The sequence below is a fragment of the Chelonia mydas genome, chromosome 7 (assembly GCF_015237465.2).
Source record: "Chelonia mydas isolate rCheMyd1 chromosome 7, rCheMyd1.pri.v2, whole genome shotgun sequence".
NCBI classification, from domain to species: Eukaryota; Metazoa; Chordata; order Testudines; family Cheloniidae; genus Chelonia; species Chelonia mydas.
In genome coordinates, this window is record NC_057853.1 from 121,085,911 (window position 1) to 121,110,250 (window position 24,340).

General features: G+C 44.7%; 1 protein-coding gene across 3 annotated transcripts in view; it reads right to left on the reverse strand.

The window, feature by feature from the left end:
• The window catches only part of FBXW4 (F-box and WD repeat domain containing 4), a 92,028-nt gene that overhangs the window by 66,837 nt on the left and 851 nt on the right, over nucleotides 1–24,340 (reverse strand). For all 3 annotated transcript variants that reach the window (XM_037903384.2, XM_037903383.2, XM_037903385.2), the window contains exons 2-4: nucleotides 3,943–4,038; nucleotides 2,150–2,335; nucleotides 1,111–1,243 (exon numbers count right to left, since the gene is read on the reverse strand). In XM_037903384.2, the coding sequence (XP_037759312.1) occupies nucleotides 1,111–1,243; nucleotides 2,150–2,335; nucleotides 3,943–4,038 (415 nt within the window). The remainder of the gene's footprint in view (nucleotides 1–1,110; nucleotides 1,244–2,149; nucleotides 2,336–3,942; nucleotides 4,039–24,340) is intronic.

Consider the following 24,340-nt stretch of genomic DNA (forward strand, 5'->3'; position numbering starts at 1 on the left):
GCCTTAGATCCAGAGCAGATGCACAAGATAGTGATGGGGGCAAATGCCCAATCATAAAAAAGAAGAACTGAATAATCTTTGGTTTCAGAGTAGCAGCCGTGTTAGTCTGTATTCGCAAAAAGAAAAGGAGTACTTGTGGCACCTTAGAGACTAACCAATTTATTTGAGCATAAGCTTTCGTGAGCTACAGCTCACTTCATCGGATGCATTCAGTGGAAAATACAGCATCCGATGAAGTGAGCTGTAGCTCACGAAAGCTTATGCTCAAATAAATGTGTTAGTCTCTAAGGTGCCACAAGTTCTCCTGTTCTTTTTGTTGAATAATCTTTATATATCCTGCTCATATGCTCACCTACACATCAGGAGAAACGTCTAGAGAGCGAGATCTTTTAAAACCATGGAACAGTTTCCCAAGGGAAGTGCCAGGAGCACCATAACTTGGGACATTTAAAACTCAGCTGACCACCACTCTGGGGAATTCTTCTCTGGCTCCATCCATCAACACAGCACTGCACGATCAGGGCAGAGTGCTAAGCAAATAACAAGACCCAGCCTCAAGGAGCCTAGGCATAGCACATGCTATCTAAATGGCTTCACTGAAAGACAAAAAAATGGGGTCTGCAAAGTCATTTTTACAGTCACTTTCCTGGCTGTCCCTTGCACACTTCATGTCTTTTTACAAAAAACATATCCTAGGAAACAGCTTTTTATAGCTTGGAATAACGCCGTAAATTAGAGCCCACAAAAGAGAGACCGTCCCAGACGCTTGGGATGAAATTTGAGAGAGACTAACAGAAAGGGAAATACATGCTACAACAGCATTATAAGGCCAAGCCTAAACCCCCCGATAAGTCCATCTGGTCTGACCCTCTGTTTCTATCCGATCTCACCTTTCAAGCCAGTGGCTAGTTTCCCCAGCTCCAGCTGTACCCCTTTTCTGGTGGGCTGACATCGCAAGTGGCTCTCCAGAAACCTAAGCAAGGTTCATTGTGCTCCCAACACAGAGAGGCAAGTGCAGGGCTCAAGGTTCCATTCAACCCGCCTTTAAACACGCGCAGAGCTCACCTCTCTGCTACAGCACGTGCAGTGATGGACGTGACTCTTGCTCACCTTTGCTGTTCTGTCCCGGGAGCCGCTTACGATGATGCCCCCTTGACAATCCACACAGTTCACCTCCTGTTCGTGTGCAGAGAACTTTATGCTGAAGGAGCTGTGGACTTTAGAGAGGACGATATTTCCATCGCTGTAAAATAAAACCCCGAGCGGGAAGTCATCATCTTTGCAAGGCAGGTAAAGCATTACCACATGAGGACTAGAACACCTGCAATCCCAGGGGAATGAATGATTCGTTACACACACACACACACAGACAGACACACAGACACACCCCCCTCCCACTCATGCCAGGGCAGCCAGAAGCACAGGAGCAAGATTTGACCCAGAGACTGAATGAATAGTATTAACTCGGCAAAGAATTTGCTACCTTGTTATGTCAATAAAATTATAGAAACTGGAACATGTCTATGTGTTTTTCAACCTCTGCAACTTGCTTTCAGGTTATATTTCATAAGGGAGAGTCCCAGGACTGTGTGCGCACTTCACTTGTACAGGCATTTACCACGACTGCACGTGCTTTCTACTACCACACTTAGGTACCAAAAGATGAGCATCTTATAAACTAGACCTTTTCATCTGCTAAAGACCAGGTAGATGCAAGTTGTTTGTGTGCACAACTGTAGCTAATGAATGCCCAGTTCCGAATACCATGCCCCTCGACGGTCGAGATGCATTGTCCTTACAGTCACCATTATTGCAAAGGAAAAAATATATATTAAAATCCCTGGCAAAATCAGCACTGCTTAGCCCCCTGATCGGCAGCATCCGAAAGGAGATCAAGGCTTGAACGGGTCATTAGCATGAGACTGTGCTCATCTCCTACCTCTGGAGAGGTCTCTTTTGGGAAGAAGCAAATCAAACGGGCAGGAAAGGAGCAGAGCAAGTAAGTTACCTATGGTGGAACATGGAGCACTGGACGACAAACACACTTTTCTGCATCCAGAGTGCTTAGCAAATTAATTCCTTTTCCAGTGCAGCTGAAGAGCCCTGGCCCCCCAACCAAAGCTTCTCCCCCCCACAGCACTGAGCTTACCCTCCTCCACTGACGATGTGGGAGCTGGCGAGAACGAACCGACACACATCTTCCTGGTGGCCAGAGAAGATGGCTTGAGGATGGCGCTGTAGGCCAGCACTGTCTGGACGAAACCGATAGGCCCGGATGTCTTCTGCCTGGGACAGGTAGAGATACTCGCCATCTAAATGCATCCAGGGCATCAGGCTGCAGAGACAATGACAAGGGAGACAAATCAGACAGCTGCTGGCCACCCCGGGACATATTCCCAGGCGGACAGACCCGATTATAGCATCACAGCCAGGAAACAAGTACACTTCTCAAAACATGACAGAGCACATCACTGGCTTCTTTCTGACAAAGATTCCAGACCTGAGGAAGAGGCCACGAGTGGAGTCTTTGGAAGAGGGGCTGGCTAAGGAATCTAGAGGCTTAGATACAAAATACTTAGGACTCCCTGCAGCCATGGCATCTTTACAGTGGTAGCTTTTGTTCTGAGATGGCCCTTGAGTTCCTCTTCCTTCCTCCACACCCATGCAGCCGTCTAGTCCAAGTGAACATCCAGCTTCCCCACAGACTCCTCTAGCTTGTCTCAGTGGTTCTCTCTCTGGTGCAATTTAACTAAATCTCTACCTTCTTCTATAACTTTTTTTACAAGAAAAAGCAACAAGTTTTAATTCAGGATAAGAGAACAACCGGGAAGACAAAGTAGTTTGGATGGTGGCTTTATTAAATTAGCTAATGAACTGTCAGAGCCCAGCTCTGAAGGCAGCACAGAAATGAGGGTGGCAATCCTGTGACCCCGGCCCCCCCCGAACAACTTTGTGACACCCCTTCTCATGATCCCATTTGGGGTCGGGACACCCAGGGTTACAACAGCCTGAAATTTCAGATGGAAACATCTGAAATCGTGAAATTGACTAGTTTTAAAACCGGCTGGCCATGAAATTAATCAAAATGGTCCATGAATTCGGTATGGCCCTTCTCACTTGTCCTCAGCCTGGCTGATGTGATGGCTGCACTTACAGGAGGCCTGGTTGTCAAGCAAGGGACCTCGTCTTCCTAGATATTTGCAAAGCACACAGCACAGCTTTGGACGCAGCGCCCACAATGAGTTGTTAATCGCAATCACCTCGCCTTACTGCTATGCACACATCTCATTCTCCCGGGAAGGAACTAAGTTAATATTTTAAGATTTGTGGACTGCGTCCAGACCAAAGGCCAGGTGGGGGCCCAACAGTGGAAGGCAATGAACAAAAGAAGTGAATCTTGAGGAGGGATGTGAAGGAGAGAAGCTCATGGACTGTATTAGCTCAAGGGATTAGTCCAGGCTTAAGGTGCAGCAAGGGAGCAGCGAAGCACCTTCTATTGTCAGAGCACAGATTAGGCGCTCGGCAGTGGTACGAGACAAGATGCAGACAGGCTCTGAAGACAAATCACTCAACAGTTTAGGATCCGAAATGAAGAACACTGTATCCAACTAGAACTGCATGGGGAAGCAGAATGCATTTACCAGGGCTGGAATATGACCCAACCCCTATTGTTGAGAGAAGCACCATAGGCTCCTTATTGACAGGTGAGACTGGGTTCTCGGGTTTGGTGCCTAGTGGTCTAGGCAGCACCTCCAGTTATCCCACTGCAGTTTCATCAGGTACGTCAAAAGACAAAGCAGCCTTGTCTGTGTCACTGGTAAGACCCTAAAGACCGGAGGGGTAGGGGTGGCCTGGAACAGTCTGAAATCAAAGTACAGAGGCAAACCCAGTGTCCCCTATTGGCTGCCACAGAACAGGGTAAAAGAAAAAGGAGCCACTTGCTTGCGCTTCCATTTCAGGAGCGTTTCCCTCCGGCAGCGCCCGCGCCTCCAGTTCTGAGAGACCTTCACCCTTTCCTTCACTGGAATGCCAGCCGCTCTGCAGAGAAAGGAAGACAGACACAGTGAGCCCCGAGCACTGATGCAGCATGTGGAACTCACATGATCCAGCCCTGGTCACGTTCTTGCTCCAGTTCCATAAGCAACCAACTAGCACACACCGGACTAGCCGGAAACTCAGGACCTGGGCAAAACAGAGAGGAGCACGGGCTCAGTAGTGCTGTCTGGAGCCATGCGAGGCACTGCAGGGGGAGAGCGCAGTGCGAGCAAGCCTGCCTTTACTTTTCAGGTGTAGCCAATGATCCCGCCAGCACAAGTGTCACGATGCAGGGGGGAGGGAAGGCAGACACAACATAGCCCTGCTCACACCTCCGCCACCCAGAAACACCGATGTGCAGCGCTGACTAGGCCCAAGGGGAGTGCTGGTAGGGGCACAAGGACTGCCTCTTGGGCAAGGGACATGGGGTGAGGCTGGGAAGACCTTCCACCATCCTCCCCGCACGTCCTGGGGCATTCATCCAGTGGAAGGCATAACCCAGCCCTTCACTAGCTGTGCATGCATCTTCGGTGCAGCAACCGTCCAATGCGCACCTGCAGGCTGGGAATTTTCTACCATCTGGAAGTTACAAAAGCTCCTGTCCTCAGTAAATCAAAGCCAGTTTTTAACCCCAACTTAAGCAAAGGTCCCACTCCACACTGAAGGCTAAATTCATGCCAAGTTCCCCATTACAGCCATTTCAGTTTGTAGCCTTATCTTAAAAACATGTCAAGAATTTTATTTTAACAGTGGGAAGAGATTGTTTCTCCCCCACTCACTCCTCAGCTGAAGGGGGCTCAAAGGGATTCCACTCCCACTTGCTGAAGATTTCGCTCTTCAGGCAGAGCTCAAGCACAGAAGAGTTCAGCCTAAAGAGTGAGTGTTTTGAAAAGTTCATGGATCACAAGGCCAGAAGGGATCATTATGATCCTCTAGTCTGACTTCCTGCAAAGCATGGGCCAGAGAACCCCATCCAGCAATCTCTGAAGAAAGCCCACAACTTCTGTTTGAGCTACAGCATTTGATCTATGCCACCATGTGCCAGCCATGCCCCTGGCCAATGTACATGGCAGAAACTGGACAGTCTCTGCGGAAAAGAATAAATGGACACAAATCAGATGTCAAGAATTATAACATTCATAAACCAGTCGGAGAACACTTCAATCTCTCTGGTCACGCGATTACAGACCTAAAAGTTGCAATATTACAACAAAAAAAACTTCAAAAACAGACTCCAACGAAAGACTGCTGAATTGGAATTAATTTGCAAAGTGGATACCATTACATTAGGCTTGAATAGAGACTGGGAGTGGATGTGTCATTACAAAACGTAAAACTATTTCCCCATGTTTATTTTCCCCCCCACTGTTCCTCACAGGTGTTCTTGCTGGAAATGGCCCACCTTGATTATCACTACAAAAGGTTTTTTATCCTCTCCTGCTGGTAATAGCTCACCTTACCTGATCACTCTTGTTACATTGTGCCTGGTAACACCCATTGTTTCATGTTCTCTGTGTATATAAAATCGTCCTACTGTATTTTCCACTGCATGCACCCGATGAAGTGAGCTGTAGCCCACGAAAGCTTATGCTCAAATAAATTTGTTAGTCTCTAAGGTGCCACAAGTCCTCCTGTTCTTTTTGAGCATTTCTTAGAGGGGCTTGATTGAAAGACTGCAAGTGATGGAGAACACACTACCTTCCTAGGAAGAAGTTCTTCTAATGATTAATTATTATAAATTGCACCCTATTTCGAGCCTCCATTGTCTAGCTTCAGTTTACACCCATTAGATCTCGTTATGTCTTTTTCTACTAGATTAAGAGCCAACTATCATCAAAAAATCTCTTCTCATGTACACACTTTTTAGACTGCAATCAAAGTTACGATCATGACCCCACATACTCCGAGGCAAACAACCTACATTCTGCAGCAGATTCCGTGGCTTCATCATGCACAGGAATCCGGTTATGAGCAGGTGAAAACCAGCTCATAAAAGAAAGAAACCATTCTGCAGCCTGATCCATAACACCCACTGGAATACATAAACACATGCATCCACTGCTGAACTGCGGCTGTGTCTGGGGTGGAATAAAGTAGCTATTCAACAGTGCCCAGCAAGGCTATGCAGCTGTTTAGAACAAGAAGTATCCAGCATTCCACAGAAACTACAGTGAGAATTTTACAGGAGGCGGAACCGAATTACTCAAAATAGAATTTGGTGAGACCAACACAGCTAACACTCCCTATAGGATAGGATATTAAACACGGTAATCTAAACTTTTGAACTAGTGACTAAACAGAGCCCCAAACCATGACTGGCAACCCTATACATAGCTTATCCCCAACAATATTCTGATAAACTCAGTGAGTTGCTGTTCCATAATTAGCAGATTCCCCTGTTCCCTCTAACGCTGTTCCTAGATGACCTCCTTTGGCCCCACGGTCACAGCTGCTCACTCATTCTAGCCTGGTCTCTCCTTCCACTCTTACATTGCCAACATCTCCTCCTTGACCATGATTTGGTCAACTCTTCTCCAGCCTCCCGGCACCTCAGCTGCTTCCACTCTAGCCAAAACTGCTCCTGCTAAAAGAGTTATCTTCCGTGCCCTCTGCTCAGACGTGGTCACTCCCCTTTTTGACTCTTTTCACTGACTTCCCCTTAACTTTCACAGCAAGGGTGCATTTCTTGTCCACACCTTCCAGGTCCTGCACAACTATGCCCTGTCTACACCTCTGCTCTCCTGCCCTTACTTACATGTCCTTCCTAACGGCCCTCTTGGCACTGAGGGCTGGTCTATACTGGAAACTTACATTAGCATAGCTACATCTCTCACAAATGTGAAAAATCCACCTGCCTGAGAGCCTGAGGTATGTCCACCTAACCCCCGGTGGAGACAGTGCTAGGCTGATGGAAGAATTCTTCCATTGACCTAGCTACCACCTTTCAGGGAGGTGGATTAACTACAGCAATGGGAGAATCGCTCCTATCTCTGTAGTGAGCATCGACACAAACGCGGCAGCCCTGCAACTGTGCCACGGTCGCATTTTAAGAGTAGACATAGCCTGAAGAAGGGCAAAGTTTGTTAATATTTAGTTTAATAGCCACAATTAATTTGAGCGGTCCCCATCTCACTCATGACAACTGCAATAGATCCGCAAGCTGCCAAACGGCCACAGGAACCTTTTCCAATGTCTTCTCCAAACACTGGATGGGAAAATATCCCCCTTCTCTCTACTCCAAGAAGCACACACAGAGATGAGAGAAAGGGTCCAATTCTGTATTCTCAAAGCATGAGAAAACACTCTCTCAAGAACGATCTTGCACTGTCTCCTGCAGTACAGGCCAGATGGGACCTGACAGGTCTTTGCTATCTCTACTTTCTATGATGCTGTCACAGTCAGGGCTTTATTCCCAGCTCCAGGCATGATTTACCTAGGCTAATCCACAAATAGAGATGAGCACATGCCTAGTTCTCAACATTTACAGCCATCCCACCAAAATGAGCTAAGATGGCAAGAAGTTTCGCTTCCAAGAGCAGCACGTGGGGTGAGACCTGCAAGCCATCTGAAGGGAGGAAAGACGTTTGCCCAGACTACGGAGGAGGATTTATTTTAACTACCATCATCAACAGAGTGCCTTGGATCTAAATTTAGTGTCTGCTGGACTGATAAGGAGAAGAAGGAGAAACTTTGCAGCCTCCTAGAGAGAAAGCAGGGATGGGATCCAATTAGCCCTGCCCTTCACCCTCTCCAGGGAAAACCAGCACAGGCAGCATGTAAACTTTGCATAGCTTCTTCTAGCTTTTGTCCTGCAGAAAAAAAGGAGTTGTTTAACCAGGTATGTGCAAGGCCACAAGAAACAGAGGTGCAGGAATGCTCTCTCCCCTGCTCTGTGCATTCCAGACCTGGATTCATGTGCAAGGACTCTCCAAACATGAGAGAGGTTACAGCACTGTGTATATGGCAGTTATTTATTTAGGTGAATTCGGCGGGGGGGGGGGGGGGGATTTGTTTTTAGTTCCCATGAAAAACAGGGCAGGGGAGCTGAGACATCACGAGCAAACACTATGGAATAGGCACATTAATGGACCTATCCTTCATGAATTTATCTAGTTCTTTTTTGAGCCCTGTTATAGTCTTGGCCTTCACAACATCCTCTGGCAAGGAGTTCCACAGGTTGACTGTATGTTGTGAGAAGAAATACTTCCTTTTGTTTGTTTTAAACCTGCTGCCTGTTAATTTCATTTGGTGGCCCCTAGTTCTTGTGTTATGAGAAGGAGTAAATAACACTTCCTTCTTTACTTTCTCCTCACCAGTCATGATTTTATAGACCTCAATCATATCCCCCCCTTAGTGGTCTCTTTTCCAAGCTGAGAAGTCCCAGTCTTATTAATCTCTCCTCCTCTGGAGGATGTTCCATACTCCTAATAATTTTTGTTGCCCTTTTCTGTACCTTTTCCAATTGCAGTATATCTTTTTCGAGATGGGGTGACCACATCTGCACACAGTATTCAAAATGTGCATGTATCCTGGATTTATAGAGGCACTATGATATTTTCTGTCTTAGTATCTATCCCTTTCTTAATGATGCCCAACATTCTGTTCGCTTTTTTGACTGTCGCTGCACACTGAGTGGATGTTTTCAGAGAACTATCCACAATGACTCCAAGATCTTTTTTTGAGTGGTAACAGCTAATTTATACCCCATCATCTTATATGTATAGTTGGGATGATGCTTTCCAATGTGCATTATTTTATATTTATCAATATTCAATTTCTTCTGCCATTTTGCAAACAGGAAATCATCATCAAGTAGTTGTGTTTCTAGTGGGGTCTTGCAGGGATCGGTTCTTGGCCCTACATCGTTTAACACTTTTATCAGTGGCCTGGAAGAAAACAAAATCATTACTGCTAAAATTTGTAGATGACAAAGATTGAAGGAGTGGTTAATAATGAAGAGGACCGGTTACTGATAAAGAGAAACCTAGATTGCTTGGTAAACTGGGCACAAGCAAACAGTACACATTTTAATATAACCAAATATAAAGTCATACATCTAGGAACAAAGAATACAGGTCATACTTCCAGCATGGCGGACTCTATCCTGAGAAGCAGTGACTCTGAAAAAAGGCTTAGGGGGCTACGATGGATAATCAGCTGCCCACCAGTTCCCAGGGCAATGATATGGTCAAAGGGGCTAATATGCGCTTGGATGCATAAACAGGAAAATCTTCAGTAGTAGAAGAGAGTTATTTTGCTGCTGTATGTGGCAGTGGGGAGATTGCTGCTGGAATACTGTGTCCACACTTCAAGAGGATCTTGAAAAACTGGAGAGCGCTCAGAGAAAAGCCACAAGTAAGATTAAAGGATTGGAAAACATGCCCTATAGTGAGAGGCTCAAGGATCTATTTAGCTTAACAAAGAGAAGGTTGAGGGGTGACATGATCACGGTCTACAAGTATCTACATGGGGAACAGTAATTTGAGAGAGGGCTCTTCAATCTAGCAGAGAAAAGTAGAACACAATCTAATGCCTGGAGGTTGAAGCTAGATACATTCAAGCTAGAAGTAAGGTGCAAACGTTTTCAACACTGAGGGTAATTAACAACTGGAACGACTTACCAAGGGTCGTGGTGGATTCTCCACCACAGACATTTTTTTAAAACAAGATTGGATGTTTTTTTCTAAAAGCTCTGCTCTAAGAATTACTTTGGGGCAGGTCTCTGGCCTGTACTATACAGGAGGTCAGACCAGATGATCACAATGGTCCTTCCTGACCTTAGAATCTAGGAGTCTACGAAAGTGCATTTTAAAAACAACAAGGATGCCTTCAGTGTCCTTAAGGTGGGACTTTCCAGACTTCATAATATTGAGGTGAGGCAATTTCAGGGGCTCACAGACTCCCAGGTGTCCCTTACAAAAACAAGGTTACTGAAGATATAGGGGGGAAAAACAGCTCTCAGTCACAGCCTTTTGCCCCATTTCCCCGTTGAAGTGAGAACGAATATACTGTTATTAATACTTAGCAAACAGCAATTGGGTACACGCCCCTCAAGGGGAGGCAAAACCACCTCTCACGCAAAGTTTCCGTCCAAAAGGGAAAAGGTCAAGTTAGACCCCAAGGATGGATTTATTAAGATAGCACTGACATCTTTAAAGTTACGTAATATTCTGCAGAGGCATAAGTAGCACCTCCTGGAATACCAAATTTCCTCCCTCGCCATGAGTCTAGAAGATCTACATCGTTAGCCTATGAGATGGTCCCTCTACCAGCAGCACAAACGCAAAACAAACTCTGCCACCGGTGTCACCAACAAGAAACATTCAGCAACTGGAATCTAGCTAAAATCCTCCTGACTATGCGCAAGGCAGAAAAGAACACCTTAACCAGAATCACTCTGAACAACTCACCTCTCCTGCTCCTGCCATGGAAGCCAGCAGAGAGAAATCAGAAGACACTGGGAGCAGAGGTGTCATTTTTAGATACTCACTTCTCTGACAATAACGAACAGTAACAGAACACACGGCACTGCAGGAATATTACCCTGAATGCCACTGTTGATGGCACAGCCGTGATGTATTTGTACACATTGCTGGCCTAGACTCAGGGCATTACAGAATGCCAAGGGACAGCCGCTCTTCTTCTAAGATTCTGGCCTTCTTTTGTTCTTTATTGTCTCCTTGCACCCCATCTTGCTGGTAATTACACCACTACGGAAACTCTAGCAGAATCTTAAGAAAAAAAGAAAAGATTCCAATCCCTACAGCAAGCTGCAGAGAAAGGAAACAAGGTGCCAAACGTATTAAAGACTAGCTACGAAGAAGCCGCCATCCTGACAGTGACAGCACTCCGCAGTGAAATGGATGAGAAAGCCAGTGGAGCCACCAAGCAACGTGGCAGGATTTTCAAAAGTGGCAAGGAACTTCGGATGCCTCAAAGTTCCCGTATGCCCAAATTGAGACACCTTAAAAGGGACTGATTATCAGAGATGGGGTGCTAGGATCTTTCTGAAAACCTGGCCCCTTTGAGTGGGTCTCAAATCGGGCATCCCCCCAAAAAACCCACAACACACTAGTCACTTTTGTGAGACTTTGCTACCATTTGATTTTATGATCCATATTTGGATCTACCAACAGATCTGACTTCACGCCAACTTTAAAATCCCATCTCTCTCATATGTTTAAATGCTAAGTCACTTTCCCTGTGTCCTGGAGCTCCTTGTGGGAAGCATTAAGAAAATGGAAGAATGAAGACAAAACTTTTAAAGCCTCTCTGCAGGTAGCGATCAGAACACGGTGGAGTTTTCCTTTTAAGTAAATGGCATTTGCATTTCTCAGTGGCGGACAGTTACCAGCAACATGGGATGCAAGAGGAAGGAAGGAATCTTAACAGACAAGAACAGGTGCCCCCAGATTTCTGTAACCCCTCTCACCTATCTCCAAGGTGCCCTCCAGTCCTGTTCCCAAGAACTGATATTGTTTTTAAAATGACAGAGCACCCAGAAAAGATTAGCCCCCTGTAAATAAACATCTCCTGTGGCTGTTAATGCGTGTAGGAATCTCTAACCTGGCCCTGGGGCCTGGCCAGATTCTCTTTTTCCCAGCCTTCCTTCCATAGCCTGGGGCTCATTTTTCTCTCCTCTCTCCCCCTCCCCTTGTCTATGCTTTCCGGCACTTAGCCACCACTAAAATTCGATGCATTCCTGGGCATGTGACCCATTTTAAACACCCCCACCACCACCCACATGCAGCTTTTTGTCCCCAGGAAACCTTCTGCAGCGTGTAAGTTTATGATCAGTAAAGCCAGGCCAGAGAAGAAATGTAGAGCTTCCCCAGTTCCCCTTTCATTTTCCCAGCGCCAAAAAAGTAAAACCAGCCTGTGCAAGGAGGAATTCCATTTTTAAAAGAGCTCTCACCAGAGCTTGCAGGGCCAGATAGTGCTCTGCATTCTGATCTAAGAGGCTGAGAAGTCAGGTCCGGCACAATAGCCACATCATCACTTCAGACTCTCCCAGACAGATTTTGGGCTCCGTGCCCACATTCATTTCCATTCACGATTCTGAAACGCCTCCTTCCACACAGGTAAAATTGCCCCCAGGTACTGATCCCAAATCACTCGCTCAGCCAACGATTTAACACCCACACTTCCCCCATGTGCTGCCTCCAGCAGACACCTCCCACACAACGCACACGCAGAGGGCCCCAGCCTGACACACAGGCACGCACTAAGCCCAGATCATAGAATCATAGAATATCAGAGTTGGAAGGGACCTCTGGAGGCCATCTAGTCCAACCCCCTGCCCAGAGCAGGACCAATCCCCAACTAAATATAGCTTGCAAGGTTCCAGAAAGGTCAATTACGGCTCAAAAAGGATCTTCCGCTTTATGTGGCTGGTCACCCACTTAGCCGAGGGACATCAGTCCAGATCACCTTGAGATGGGAAGGGGGTTGTGCAAGAAAGGGTCACGTGCAATTAATGCCTGCCACAGCTGGCCTCTGCTTAACCCACACTATGTGCTAGCTACTTCAGTGACTCCTGCTAGCAAGCCGTCCTCTGCTCCTGTCATGCTTGCCAACATTCCCTATGGAGAAGGGACAGCGTGCTTTGTTTTTTAAACAGTAAAATATCTGTCATTTAGTCCCACTGTCCCTCCAGACAGCTCTCCTCAATCCAGTGCATATCAATGGAGCTGGAAAGTGACCATCTATTTGACTTCTGAAACATTTGTATTTACACAAAGCACAGAGGCAGCACAGAGGGCTGAAGGCAGGGGCAGAATTAGAAGGGGGAGGCAGAATTCGAGGCCATCGCTTAGATACCAAGGTACTTCTGTTATTTACTCCTTCCCAGAACACCAGAACCAGGGTCACCCAAGACATTAATAGGCATCAGGTTGACAATAAACAAAAGGAAGTACTACTTCACACAACACACAGTCAACCTGTTGCTAGGGGATGTTGTGAAGGCCAAGACTATAACTGGGTTCAAAAAAGATTTAGATATGTTCATGGAGGATAGGTCCATCAATGGTTATTAGCCAAGATGGTCAGGGATGCAACCCTATGCTCTGGGTATCCTTAAGCCTTTGACAGCCAGAAGCTGGAAGTGAACCACAGGGGATGAATCACTCAATGATTCCCTGTTCTGTTCATTTCCTCTGGGGCACCTGGCATTGGCCACTGTCAGAAGGCAGGATACTGGGCTAAAAGAACCGTTGGTCTGACCCAGTCTGGCCATTCTTATATACCTATCATCTTTGCAAACACCTGTACAACAAAGATTAGATAGTGATAGCTTTCAAATGCTGGCAGGCACCAGTCTATAAATCAAAGGATAGTTTAAGGCGAGCAGCGGGACAATTCCCTAAACAAAGCTCTCAATTCTTTTTAAAAACACACAAGTTTGAAGGATGATATTTCTTATAATTTAAAAAAATTAAGATACCTTATTTAGCACACTTTCTAAGAGCATCCTTCTGCTATGAAGCCCTTCAAGAATAATCAACCAATCCTCCATAGGGCAATGTTTTCAGAAAGATTTGTTCTGTGACGACTTTGGACCTTCATCAAGTCTCATGCACCTACACTGTATTGTCAGATTAATTACGTGCCCGATCCTGTGTCCTTCGGCTGCACAAGTACTTCCGGCTGCAGCAATGGGACTCCACACATAAAAAGGGTACACAAGACCAGGCCAGTGAAATCAGACAAGCAGAATCAAGACTTTAACTTGTAAATTCTAAAGAAATTACAGCCCAAGATGCAATGGCTACAATGCTTTATAACCATGGGAACCAACTACAACTTATAAAACACCGCACATCAGAAGATACCTGGGTGTCTTTACCAGCAGCTACCTAGACTAACAAACCCACTCTCAGAATCCTGAAGTTTGCTCTATAGTATTTGACCACAGCAGGATCTTTCCTCCATCAGGTGTGCACAGAACTGGAAGTCCCGTGTAAAGAGAAGAGCTTGTTGCTGGGTTGTAAGAAAAAGAAAATTTCTTATCGTCCACTAGCTTTCCAGGATAAAACAATCTCAACAAACCCACTATAAAAGATTTTAATTTCCCCCTTCTGACCTCACCCCCCACCCCACAAAAAGTTTAAATATTCTGCTCAAGTTATGGATTTCCTCTCTTTCTTGGCAGAGTTACCAGAAGAAATATAATATTCCTTATGGGCCATACTTCCCAGCTGCTGAAGTGAAGGAATGGGTCAGTCCCTTCAGTACCACTGCCCCAGGGGGATCCCAGGCCACTCCTCTGCAGTGACTGCCCTGGGCCCCCTCAAAAAAAAAAAAAATATCACTCAGCCAAGAGTGAATAAGTTTCCTCCGAATGCTTCCCCTCTAGCAGTGTTTGGTGATCCCCAATAACCACAGTCTCCCGCAGTCATGAAAGATACTTCTGCAACTGCAAGTTCTTCCAGCCTTTTATTGGGAGATTCCTACTTGCTTTGTAAAAAGAAAAGGAGGACTTGTGGCACCTCAGAGACTAACAAATTTATTTGAGCATAAGCTTTCGTGAGCTACAGCTCACTTCATCAGATGCATTCAGAAGTGGGCTGTAGCTCACGAAAGCTTATGCTCAAATAAATGTGATAGTCTCTGAGGTGCCACAAGTCCTCCTTTTCTTTTTGTGGATACAGACTAACACAGCTGCTACTCTGATACTTGCTGTGTGTAATTTCAGCATGAGCTGAAACAATGGTGCGTGTAAGAACAGATACTGTCATACGTAAGATGTGATGGCCTCTTGCTTTATTTTTCCAGGAGCATGGACTATCCCTCCCAATAACAATGCACACTCCCAAAGGTGCTGGCTATTTTTAATCACCAACTTCAATCTGCATTTGTGCCATATGCAAATATGCACACACAGGTTCGCTACATTTCTCTTTCTTTTAGCGCTGACAAAAGGTGCCACAACTGAGGGAAATCCTGTCTATGCTGTATCTATTCTGAGGATAAACAGAAGTTTTCCCTACACTGGCCATCACCAATCAGCCTCAAACCTAATTTGGAGGAACCACATATAGGAAGGAGAGGGAGGTTTACTTTTTATGACCCAGTCAGTCCTTCACCTCTCAGCTCAGACTGCTAACAAGGGGGCCAACTGTGTTTGTTGTTTGTGAGATCTGAACTCCGGTCCACTAGGAACTGAACTGAGACCCACCAACTCATAGGTCACAAACAGCCAAGAGAGGAGAACTATTTATACTAGATGCCCCTATTGCTGTCCTCAACAAATTGACTTGCTATATAAACAGCTCTTCCCGCAGAGCAGGGATTCTCAAACTTCATTGCTCCGCGATCCCTTTCCGAGAACAAATATTACTACACGACCCCAGGAGGGGGGACCAAAACCTGACCCACCTGAGCTCCACTGCCCCACGTGTGGAGGCCAAGGCCAAAGCCCAAGGGCTTCAGCCCCAAGCAGGGGGCCTGTAACCTGCCCCCTGCTGCCTAGGGCTAAAGCCCTTGCGCTTCGGCTCCGGACGGTGGGGCTCGGGCTTCGGCCCCAGGCCCTAGCAAGTCTAAGCCAGCCCTGGTGATCCCATTAAAAATGGGCGCAACCCACTTTGGGGTCCCGACCCACAGTTTGAGAACTGCTGCAGTAGAGAAATTCCCCTTTAGTGCGTGACCCACATTTAGCTTATGGTTGGGACAATGTTTTCTTTTTTTCTATTTGACATGGGTTCAAATAGCTAAGAAAGGTGACAATTCTGAAATGGAAGAGAGCCCTAGAGACAACTTGAACACAGCAGAAAAGGCAAGCAAAGAGCAACAGAACAGAGGGCACATGATGACAGATGCCACCATATATTATATTATCATCGCTACACTACATGTCCGAGGGGGCTGGAACAATTTTTATAGTGAGGATGCTGAGAGCCATTGAACCAACCTGTAAACCCCGTATATAATGGAAACCACTTAAAGCCCAAGGGGTGCAGCAGCCCCCCAGCACCCTAGTTCCTGCATCTATGTCCATGTCCATCATTTATTATCATTATTATTAAATGTGTATTAGGGTAGTATCCAGAGGCCTTGATCAGGATCAGGGCCTTGTGCTAGGTTCTGTACATACGTAAAGGTTGACACAGACCCTCACTCAAAGCTGCCAGCTATTTAATAAGCATCACTGAATCTGGATATGGAGAGACATGTCCATTCCTCTGATCCATCGCCCTTCACATGCAGAACTGTTCCCTATTATGGAGGCATAAAGCGTGGCTTCACAGTTAAAGCTGCAGCAGGATTTTGCCTTTGACAGGAGCTTAAAACCTCTTGAGAAGCTGCCGTAACAGTATTACTGTGAATGTGTGAAGGTATTTTCCACTAGTCAACCAGCCCTAGTAGTAAAGTACATTCTCTTAAAAACTTATTTTAAAAAGTTGAGTTGCAATATGTTACAGTTAGATAGAGTGAACAAACAGGGTCTTTAAACTGCCGGGGCATAGCGACAAGTCTTTTCACTCTGCTCAACAGGCTTAGTCCTGGGCTAGCACAGTAGATGCTGGATACATTTTTTAAGCCCTGATCTACGCAAAAGCTCCTCTTCCGCTTCAGCCTCAAGATCTTACGAGAAACGATCTCAGTATGTGCCCCAGACTAGTGGGAGTAATTTACAGACCTGAGAGCTATCCTGACTGATTCGTGTATCGTTCATTACTAAGCTTAAAAGGTGTTGAGAGGGAGGGGGGAGAAGATGACAAGAAGCATTGTCTGCCCACCATGGCACGGTAACTGCATGCCATGCCTCTGGGCTTCACAGGAGTGGCAGAGACTCTGCTGTACGCTCCCTGGAGTAAGCCTCTCTGTAGCTTCTGTCTCACTTCACTGCCTGCTTCCTTACTGGACTTAAAAGCCAGAAGAACTCTAAAACTTCTGCTTTACAGGGTCTGAAGGGAGATAAAGAAGCTTTGCACCTCCACCCCCCAATGCCTCAGGAAGACGCCTCCTGTCATTAATGCAGTTTGCATTTCTACACTTGCGCAGATCAGCCATTTCCTGCTCTTGCAGGTGTTTGCTTTTAAAAAAAAAAACATGTAAAGTGAACTCTACTTTTTATTAACTCACAGAAACTATTAAACACAATATTTGCAAATGGCTGAAGACAATAAATATGTCCACGAAAGAATCTATTATGCTAAACTGGAGAAAAAGTGAAGTCTCCTAACGGGTAATGCAGGAATGAGGAGTGGAGAAGAGGTAAATATGTAGCAGAACATTTCTAATATTTTTGACAATGATACATCACAAAGTACACACTGTCAAGTTGTGTAGGCCATATCTTTCACTTTCCTTTTAAAATTCCTTCAGAACAAGGAGGAAAGAAGTTTATGCCACTGGTTGCTTTGCTTTTTTTTTCCTTTCTTTAAATATAATAGTAGGTCCTCAGAATTGGTTCTTTGCTAATAAACAAGTTTGAGAGAAAATAAGGTCCAGTAGCGAGGCACTGGATGGGGGTGTGGAGACCCGGGTTCCAGACCAGGCTTTGACACTGACCAGCTGTGGTACCGAGGGCAAGTCGCTTCAACTCCCTCAGCCTCCATTGCCCTTACTACCCTGAAGAGCTTACAGCCTAAACAGAGGATGCAAACAAACCTTATCTATTTAGACTGTAAGCGCTTCAGGGCAGGGTCTCTGTGTGCTGTGCAGCACCAGGCACAACTGAGGTTGGGATCTCTAGGCACTGCCATAATACGTAAAAAGAACAGGAGGACTTGTGGCACCTTCGAGACTAACAAATTTATTTGAGCATAAGCTTTCGTGAGCTACAGCTCACTTCATCGGATGTAGCTCACGAAAGCTTATGCTCAAATAAATTTGCTAGTCTCTACAGTGCCACAAGTCCTCCTTTTCTTTTTGCGGATACAGACTAACACAGCTGCTACTCTGAAACCTGCCATAATACATAGTAATTGTTCTCATCCAAAACAATGGTTTCATACCACTTCTCAGATAAGGTTCAGCTGCAGACAGTTATTAAGACAGGACTTTTACATGACACACTACCATACACTTTTAACCAGGAAGTATCCTGCATCCAGCTATTGCATCTTGTCATTAACCTAGGACCCAATCCTGCAATGCATTATGCCAGGGCAGACCCCGGTATGTGCATGGAGCCTGGACCCTTAGGCTGCAAGCTCTTTAGACTGTATTTTTACTGGGTTTGTACAGCAGCTACCACAATGGGGCTGCTATTTTCACTTGAGCCTGAGATCTCTAGGTACTTCTGTAATATAAATAAATATAAATACAATCCTAAATTTCGGGTCTCATCCCGCAGCTGCTCCACAAAGAACCTGCCCGGTGGGTCAATGGGAATTCTGCCTACGGAGTTTGCAGGGTCACATTCCAGAACCACACAGGTCAAAAAACAAAATACACTGTGATGCAAAAATTTTAAAATGTTTGTTTGCATGCTGATTGACCAAGGGCCTGATCCAGCAAAGCACTCATGCACATTCTTAAGTGTTTTCCTGAATCAGGCCCCAGAGCCCTTAATACACAATGGGTGTGAATTCGTGAAGTTCTTTCCTATTTTTTCCAGGAATAATTTTATTAAGAACATTGTTCAAGAGAAACTAATTTCTTTTCGTGTGTGTGTGTGTGTGTGTGTGTGTGTGTGTGTGTGTGTGTGTGTGTGTGTGTGTGTGTTTGAATCAACACACTGAATATGAAACATCACTTAAACACACATCTCCTAATTAGCTGTGTTTACCCGAGGTGGCGTGGGTGGGGGGTTGTTAATGTTGCGTTACATTTTAACACCACCACTCAGCACCAGCAGCTGATCGTGTGAAACAGCTAAAGTCTGAAATTGAGTCAATTTCTTTCAATCTATGTGACAACCACTTTAGCAGGGTTTTTTATTTATTTTATTTTATTTTATTGGCCTGAATATGTGCCCAGACACAAATATGATGGGCACAGTCAACCTGAAATCTAGGCAGTTTCAAAGAATGAATTCAAAGGCGTTTCAGTTACTGCCTCACCCTGCTGCCAACGTTTATGGTTTTACAATCACATTTAAAAAAAAAGGGGGGGGGGGCAGGGTCTCTCTTTCCCATTGCTCTATGAAAGGTTCATACAATAGTGAAACTGTCAACACAGTCAAACATACAAATTAACACAAAAATATCTTTGTTTCTCTGATATTTCAGTTACAGTAATCTTCAGTTATACGCAAAGGTACACAATTTTGAGAGACGTGTCATTTTCAAATTTGTGTTCCTTTAAGAAAATGAAGAGAAAAAAACCAATAAATTACCGAGGACATCCCATATTTCAGACCCAAATTTATCTCTATTCCACACACAGTGTTATCAGATGTCTGTTGTAAGCAAGTTATTTAACAGCAGAAGTAATAAATCATAAAGCTATAGAAAATGGAACTTCTGTACCATAAAAAGAAAAATTGCACAGAATTGTACACCTTCCACACTAGCATTTATCTTGTGCTAACCTTTCAGGGGGCAACAGTTTGAGATCTCTCCTAGAACTGTGCAGTTCAACACATTTATTGGAAAGGGCACCACTATTCTTTGCTCTCTTTCCCCACTGAATGCGTCCGATTAAGTGAGCTGTAGCTCATGAAAGCTTATGCTCAAATAAATTTGTTAGTCTCTAAAGAGCCACAAGTCCTCCTTTTCTTTTTCCCTAGTGAACGTAGTTGTGCAAACTCCTTGAAAACAAAAACCTTAATTTTTAGGCAATGTTTCCATTACTTCTCTAAAGAAAGTGAGGGAAGCCCCATTACTTAGGTAATATAAAACAAAACTGGCAAATCTCCAGAGAATAATCTTGCATTAGCCAGAGTGGAAGGAGTAGACAAGATGGCCCAACTATCTTTGGTCTCTATCACCACTCCATTCACCCTGTAATGGTTTAGTTTAAGCACCGAAGTGAGCTGTAGCTCACGAAAGCTTATGCTCAAATAAATTGATTAGTCTCTAAGGTGCCACAAGTACTTCTTTTCTTTTTGCGAATACAGACTAACACGGCTGTTACTCTGAAACCTGTCTAATAGTTAAGTTTGCAACCAGTGAGCCACCTACCAGACTTCTGGCTAGAATTACCAAACCACCACCATTCCTTTTTTATAGACACTTATCCCTACATCCCAAGTCTCTGGCTTCCAGACACACACAAAGACCAGGGGATAGACAGTGAGGAAAAAGCTAGTAAACTTAAAGCACAGAAGGTCTGTTAATCCAGTATCAGTAAAGTATGGGTGCAAGTTTGGCAACTGTGTGCAGCAGTGCTATATGGAACATTTATATCACCCCTTTAGTTCCACAGCTCTTCAAGAGATAGATCTGCACTGACACACCATCACTGGGGAGAAGGGAGGCAACAAGCTGGTGTACAGAGGTGTGGAGATTTTGACAAAGAACATTGGGATAATCCTCACCCAAGATGTGTTATGAGATCTTTAATCTCCACACAGAGCCAGCAGGATCCTGGCTTTTAGTTCTCATCCAGAAGATCAGCACACAGCAGATGCCGTGATACTCAGTTTGCATCCGATGAAGTGAGCTGTAGCTCACGAAAGCTTATGCTCAAATAAATTTGTTAGTCTCTAAGGTGCCAAAAGTACTCCTTTTCCTTTTTCAGTTTATCTACCTCAACAAAGAGTAAAGAACATAAGAGCAGCCGTACTGGGTCACACCAAAGGTCCATCTAGCCCAGTATCCTGTCTTCTGACAGTGGCCAATGCCAGATGCCCCAGAGGGAATGAACAGAACAGGGAATCATCAAGTGACCCATCCCCTATCGCCCTCCTTGAGGTTCCATGTTTTTCAAGCCTGCTGGTAAGCTATCTGATACTCCTTGAGGTTGCTGCATAAGCAGCTTGTAGTGTCATCTGGTGTAGTGGTTCCAACCTTTCTTCATTTGTAGACCCCTAAAAAATTTCAAACGGAGGGGAAGACCTTTTGGAAATCTTAGACATAGTCTGCAGACCGCCCTGGGTCCAGGGACCACAGGTTGAAAACCACTGATCTGGTGTATTGTCCGTGTCTGACTGTAAATTCCCTGGGCCCAGGACTATGCATCCATTTGTACAGCACTGACCGTACTGTCAGCATTCAAATAGTACTCATCATGCAGAGGTATTTAAAGAGACTTTTTAAAAGGATGCCCCAGAATATCAAATAAATTGTCCAAAATGCACCTAGGAGAACACCAAAACCCTGGAAGCTTACATAGGTTCAAGCGCCCTTGCCCCTACTTACAAACATCCTCCACTCACCTCCCACCCCTGCCCCCCAAACTTACTGAATCTTTTTGTAGCTGTTTATTGGCCTACATTCCGCTGTGCTGCACCTGCTCTACTGTATACCTGATCCCTCCTGCAGCCGGAGCGGCACTGCACCACCTTATTCTTAATGAAAAAATACAGAACTTCATTTCCTCAGAAGACAAAATAATATATCAGAGCAGACAGACTCCAGAAGCCACAACGCACAGCTGTCCCACAGCCCTTACTCCCGCTGACTTCAAAGGGAGCATTGCCTGAGCAAAGAGTGTAGTCCCGGGCTGCGATGGCTAAGTGGTTTAGGTATTAAACTTGAACACCAATTGGGTTTTCCTACACAGGTTTGTATCGCACTCCGAGTGGCTGAGACTTTAACACAGACCACAGAATTATACAGGAGGTCAGGCTAGATGACCCAACCACATCTTCTGATCTTAAAATCTAGCTGTGGGAACTTCCCACATCCCCCATCAGCCCCCTCCCACAATCTAAGCTCTTGTTTGACCTGTTGGTGCTTGGATATATTTTTGTTCAGGAACATTTTTATACAGATCAGTAGGAAATGTTTTTTAAAGAAGCATGCTGATTTTTAAAGAAGTTTATTATCTACCTATTGTTGTCCCAAAAGTAATAAGGAAAGTAAATTAGAGGGACGAGGTGAGTGAGGTAATATATTTTATTGGACCAACTTCTCTTGGCGAGAGAGAGACAAGCTTTCGAGCTTACAGGGAGCTCTTCTTCAGGTGTGTGTACACTCGAAAGCTTGTCTCTCTCTCCCCAACAGGTTTCAGAGTAACAGCCGTGTTAGTCTGTATTCGCAAAAAGAAAAGGAGAACTTCTGGCACCTTAGAGACTAACCAATTTATTTGAGCATAAGCCTTCGTGAGCTACAGCTCACTTCATCGGATGCTGTAGCTCACGAAAGCTTATGCTCAAATAAATTGGTTAGTCTCTAAGATGCCAGAAGTACTCCTTTTCTCTCACCAACAGACACTGGTCTGATAAAAAAAATATTACCTCCCCAACCCTGTTTCTCTAATATCCTGGGACTGACATGGCTACAACAACACTGCATACAAGAAAATAAATGTCATGTGGCTGCTTAAGACAGCATTTCATACATTGTATAAGGAGCATAATAGATTTTAAAGAGACGCAAGCAGCACCCCAAGCCCCAATCCTGCAAGCGGTTTCATGTAGGCAGATATCTGTGTTCACGCAATGCCACACTGAATAGGGCTCCACGCAGAAAAGGTTGACAAATCCTAAAATATGCTACAAGCTTTACATCCAAGAAAGAAAATGAGGTTCCTGCCCTGAAGAGTTTATAACCCATAAACCCCAATGGGTCCTACAATACATGAGTCCTGAAGAGTCATTTCTTCTGTGATAGACACAGGTGGCTAGTTAATAATAAAAATAAAAACTCAGATCTCTCTTGTGGGTTTCTCAGTAGATCCTGTCTTCCGTATCCTTACATGCCTTATCCAGCCAAAAATACACGTAAGTAACTTCACGCACATGAGTAATCCCATTTACTACAAAGGAACATTTGCACAAGTAAAAGGTTAGCTAGATTGAGCCTTTACGGACAATTTGTGGGCAGAGAATAGGAGAGGAGATTAAATGAGCAGCATGTGAGACACAAAGATTTGTATGTTGTAAACAAACAAGTGCCTTTACTGGCTACTAATTACACCTGGGTTATTAAAAGCAAGAGAATTCAAAAAAGCCCAATTTACTATTAATGCACTTTGTTTACTTTTTGCATTTCTTTCAGTTGAGACAAAAAAAAATTATTTTCTGCTTCATATATAGTCAGTTTAATTTTTGCTCACATATAATGATGTGCTGTAATGCTGGGGTTTCAAACATTTCTGTGGAATATTTGGTTTTATCATTATCTATTTGTATTACAGTAGCGCGAGAGGCTCCAACCAAGACACAAGCCCCACTGTGCAAGGCACTGTACAAAGACATAGAAAAAAAAAAAGACAGGCCATACCTCAAAGAGCTTACAAACTACCCCCAAGAGCTATCTGCATTATTATTTTAATAAAAAGGAGTACTTGTGGCACCTTAGAGACTAACAAATTTATTAGAGCATAAGCTTTCGTGGGCTACAGCCCACTTCATCGGATGCATAGATGAAGTGGGCTGTAGCCCACAAAAGTTTATGCTCTAATAAATGTGTTAGTCTCTAAGGTGCCACAAGCCCTCCTGTTCTTTTTGTGGATACAGACTAACACGGCTGCTACTCTGAACCGATTATTTTAAGGTGGTCTTCAGTTTGGACAAAGCTTGTTTCCACAAAAGTGTGGAGCAAGTTTATCTGGACAGCATTCTCCACGGTCAGTTTCACTGTTGAATGGACCTTCCACAGAGCACCAAGGAAAAGAGAATTGTTTGTTCTGTTTTTAGGCAAAGGGGAGCGTAAAATCATAAACACTGGCAGGATGGGACGTCACCGCCCATTACACACAGGGAGCAAGGCTAATATCTGCCTGAGAACAAAAAGAAAAGGAGGACTTGTAGCACCTTAGAGACTAACCAATTTATTTGAGCATAAGCTTTCGTGAGCTACAGCTCACTTCATCGGATGCATACTGTGGAAAGTACAGAAGATCTTTTTATACACACAAACCATGAAAAAATGGGTGTTTACCACTACAAAAGGTTTTCTCTCCCCCCACCCCACTCTCCTGCTGGTAATAGCTTATCTAAAGTGATCACTCTCCTTACAATGTGTATGATAATCAAGTTGGGCCATTTCCAGCACAAATCAAATAAATGGGTTAGCCTCTAAGGTGCCACAAGTCCTCCTTTTCTGTTTGCGAATACAGACTAACACGGCTGCTCCTCTGAAACCTGCCTGAGAACAGCGTGGATGTTTTGTGTGCAGCTGTGTGCTCACCTCTGTGTCAAGGGCGATAACCTACTTACCTGGGCTACATGCTGCTTTTTCTTTCTCTCTGTCCCGCCCCCTTTTGGAGCGGCAAACGAAGGGTCTGGTTTTCATGATCACCCTGT